General features: G+C 39.4%; 1 protein-coding gene across 1 annotated transcript; it reads right to left on the bottom strand.

The window, feature by feature from the left end:
• Positions 1-1432: 1432 nt before the first annotated feature.
• Positions 1433-2312, bottom strand: LOC138871628 (uncharacterized). The gene is made up of 2 exons (XM_070149520.1): positions 2096-2312; positions 1433-1941 (listed from the first exon to the last, which is right to left on the bottom strand). Exons 1-2 carry the CDS (start codon positions 2310-2312, stop codon positions 1433-1435), a joined length of 726 nt encoding a protein of 241 aa, XP_070005621.1.
• Between the last annotated feature and the right edge of the window lie 966 nt (positions 2313-3278).

Genomic DNA, 3278 nt, shown 5'->3' with positions numbered 1-3278 from the left:
TCTTAAATGACACTTGGGTGCTTTACTTAATGATTTTCTATGATTGAGCATTTTCAATAATTGAACTGAGTACAAGTTGAGTTGAGGTTGGTTATAGCTGATTCTCCCTTGCCGGGATGACTAATTCAATATTGTTGTTCCCTTGCTGGGAAAATTATAACATTGTTGTGTTCCCTTGTTGGGAAGTTATTATATTATTTATGTTCCCTTGCCGGGATTTCTTGTGATTGTGTGATGAAATGTAAAAGGGAGCGGGTGGTACGCCTACCACAAGATATAATAAAATGGAAGCGGGTGGTACCACAAGATATTATGAAATGGGAGCGGGTGGTACGCCTACCACAAGATATTATGAAATGGGAGAGGGTGGTACGCCTACCACAAGATATTATGAAATGGGAGCGGATGGTACGCCTACCACAAGATATGAGAAATGGGATCGGGTTGCACGCCTGCAACAAGATGGAAACTGAAAGTGAAAGCTATCTTTACTTCTCTTTATCTGTGTTAGAAGTTATGTTGTTAGCTTCCCTGTTATTTCTTGTTATCTTGTTTTGTCAGCTACCCCCGAAGCATGTTCCCCTTCCCTAGCTTTAATTGTTTATTATTTGTTTACTTTTCCGCATATATTATATAACTGCACAGGTTTATCTGGAGTCTGGTCCTAGTCTCGTCACTACCTAGCCGGGGTTAGGCCAGACACTTACAAGCACATGGGGTCGGTTGTTGTGATACTACACTCTGTGCTCTTTTGCACAGATTCAAGTCTTGGACAGCAGCAGTAGCGCGGGATCCAGCTTTCAGTATAGTGAGACACCGAGGTAGCCTTGCAAGCGTCCGCAGGCCCGGCGTCTCCTTTATATTTATTTCAGTCTGTTATCTCATGTATTCGAGACAAACAGTTTATATTTTTCTTTTAAACGGTTGTATTTAGTACTCTTAGAAGTTCGTGAGTAATGTGACACCAGTTCTTGGGTAGAGGCATATGTTGATTTCCGTATTATTTTTCAGTTCTTTAATTTAAGTCTTCCGTACATTTATTAAATTCCGTTGTTTTCATACTATCGCTGATAATCGTTAAAAGAAGTGATTTGTTAATGAAGTAAGTTGTTAAGGATTGGCTTGCCTAGCTCACATTAGTATGCGCCATCACGACTCCTGAAGGTGGGAAATCCGGGTCGTGACAAAGATCTGTTCTTATAATGTCCCAACTATCTTTGAAGAACTCACTGCCATATCCATCAGGACTCGGGGCTTTTCCCCCATCAATTTGCCAAAGAGCCTTTTTGACCTCCTCCTTGGTAAAGTCTTCATTTAACATATTCCTCTGTTCCTTTGTCACTATTGGTCCTTTACTCACCAAATCACTGCATACATGAGTCTTATCTTCTTTAGCCAATCCCAGTAATTCTGTATAGAATTCCATAAAAGCCTATGCTATTCCCTCCATAATAGTAACCATTCTGCCTTTGGAATCTTTGATTGAAATTTTTTTATTGGCATTCCTTCTAGCCTTCATAAAGCTATGAAAGTATCTGTTATTTTGGTCTCCATGCTTCAGCCACAACACTTTGCTTTTTTGTGTTAGAAACTGATCAGCTGCTTGCTTTGCTCTCCTGTAATTATTTTTCAACTCCTGCTCCTTTGTAGCTAGACTCTGACTGATGGGGCTTTGTTGAATCTGTTGTTGACATTTCTCTAATTCTTCCTTAGCTTGTTCTGTTTTCAGTTCAATGTCACTGAACTTGCTTCTATTTAGTAGTTTTAGCAATTTCTTAAGCCTATTAAGCTTCCCCACTAGCTGATATATTTTTGTTCCTCTGATTCCATTCTTCCTGCTATCCTCCACTCTTGCCTTGAATTCCGGATCCAAACTCCATATGTTAAAGTACTTGAAAGGTCTGTTAGTTTTCTGGTTTCCAGTGTCCCAATTTATCATAACTGGATTGTGATCAAACAAGCACTCAATCATATATATAATGGACCATTGAGGCTGGTAGCTGTGTCATCCATTCCATGTTTACCAGTACTCTGCCGATTCTACTGAGTACTTTGTCTTCTCCACTTTGCTTGTTGTTCCATGTGTAGTAGGCACCTGTTGATTTCAACTCTTGGAAAAAACATGTATCAAAACACTGCCTGGAATCTCTTGTTTCAGCCATTGTCACTGGACTGCCTACCCTATCTTCCTTGTATATAACACTATTAAAATCTCTCATCACAGCCCATGGACCTCGAGTATGATTGTAAATATCTATTATCTCTTTCCACAGGTTTCTCCTAAGAGCCATATCATTATACGCATATTCCATAGTTACATGTAGTTTATTTCCAGTTCCTTTATGCCTCACTTCACTATGTATTAATTGATAAGTTGTTCTCAATATACATACTTCATATACCATTGGCTTCCATAACAACTATATTCTCCCCCGTGGGTGTTGTGCTAAATTTGTTGTAAACGACCATCCATCACACAAATTAAGAGAAGCTCTATGAGCTCTGGCTCTCTTAATCTTGGTTTCCAGGAGACCAAACAAGCCAGCACCACTGTTATACATAAACAGATGAATATCTCTCTGTTTATCTGACTTGTTGAGTCCCCTGACATTCCAGAATCCGATCTTATCCATTAAGTAGGGGGTTTCCCCCACCCCTTCCATGTTCTGGTCCAGCTACATCATGTTCTTCCTCAGGGATAGAAGAACTGATTTCCCCCTGCCTTTGATCTTCTACATTATTTGCCTTGTCAAGCACAACAAAAGCATTCTTGGTAGGGACTGACTTTCCTTGCATTGCAGATATATTCTTTGTAGGAATTACATTGCCTTCATTTATTTCTTTTCTTATCACTTTGTCCATAATTATGTTTTCTCCTTTGTTATATCCCATTGCTTGAGAGGTCCCCTCCCCTGCTTGTTTCTCCTTTTCAATTTGCTTCCCTCGCTTTTCTGTTTCTTCTTTGTACAGTTTCCTACAATTTTGCAGTTCATGTCCAAAATTTTACACTTTGGACACAATGTAGTCTTCCATTCATAGTATACTTCTTGTTTCACTATCTTCCCCATCTCATTCTCAAACATGACTTGTGTAGGGTATTTTTGATTTACTGACACTTCAACCAGGACCCTAGCAAATGCAAGTCGTTCCTTATTTGTTGTTGCTCTATCAGCCTTTAGTGGCTTCTCTATCATCCCTGATATTTTGGTAAGAGCATTATTCCCCCAATACTTGATATCCAATCCCTTGAGTCTAATCCATACTGGAATTCTGTCAAC

The sequence above is a fragment of the Nicotiana sylvestris genome, chromosome 6 (genome assembly GCF_000393655.2).
Source record: "Nicotiana sylvestris chromosome 6, ASM39365v2, whole genome shotgun sequence".
NCBI lineage: Eukaryota > Viridiplantae > Streptophyta > Magnoliopsida > Solanales > Solanaceae > Nicotiana > Nicotiana sylvestris.
This window is presented reverse-complemented; position numbering and strand designations above follow the sequence as displayed.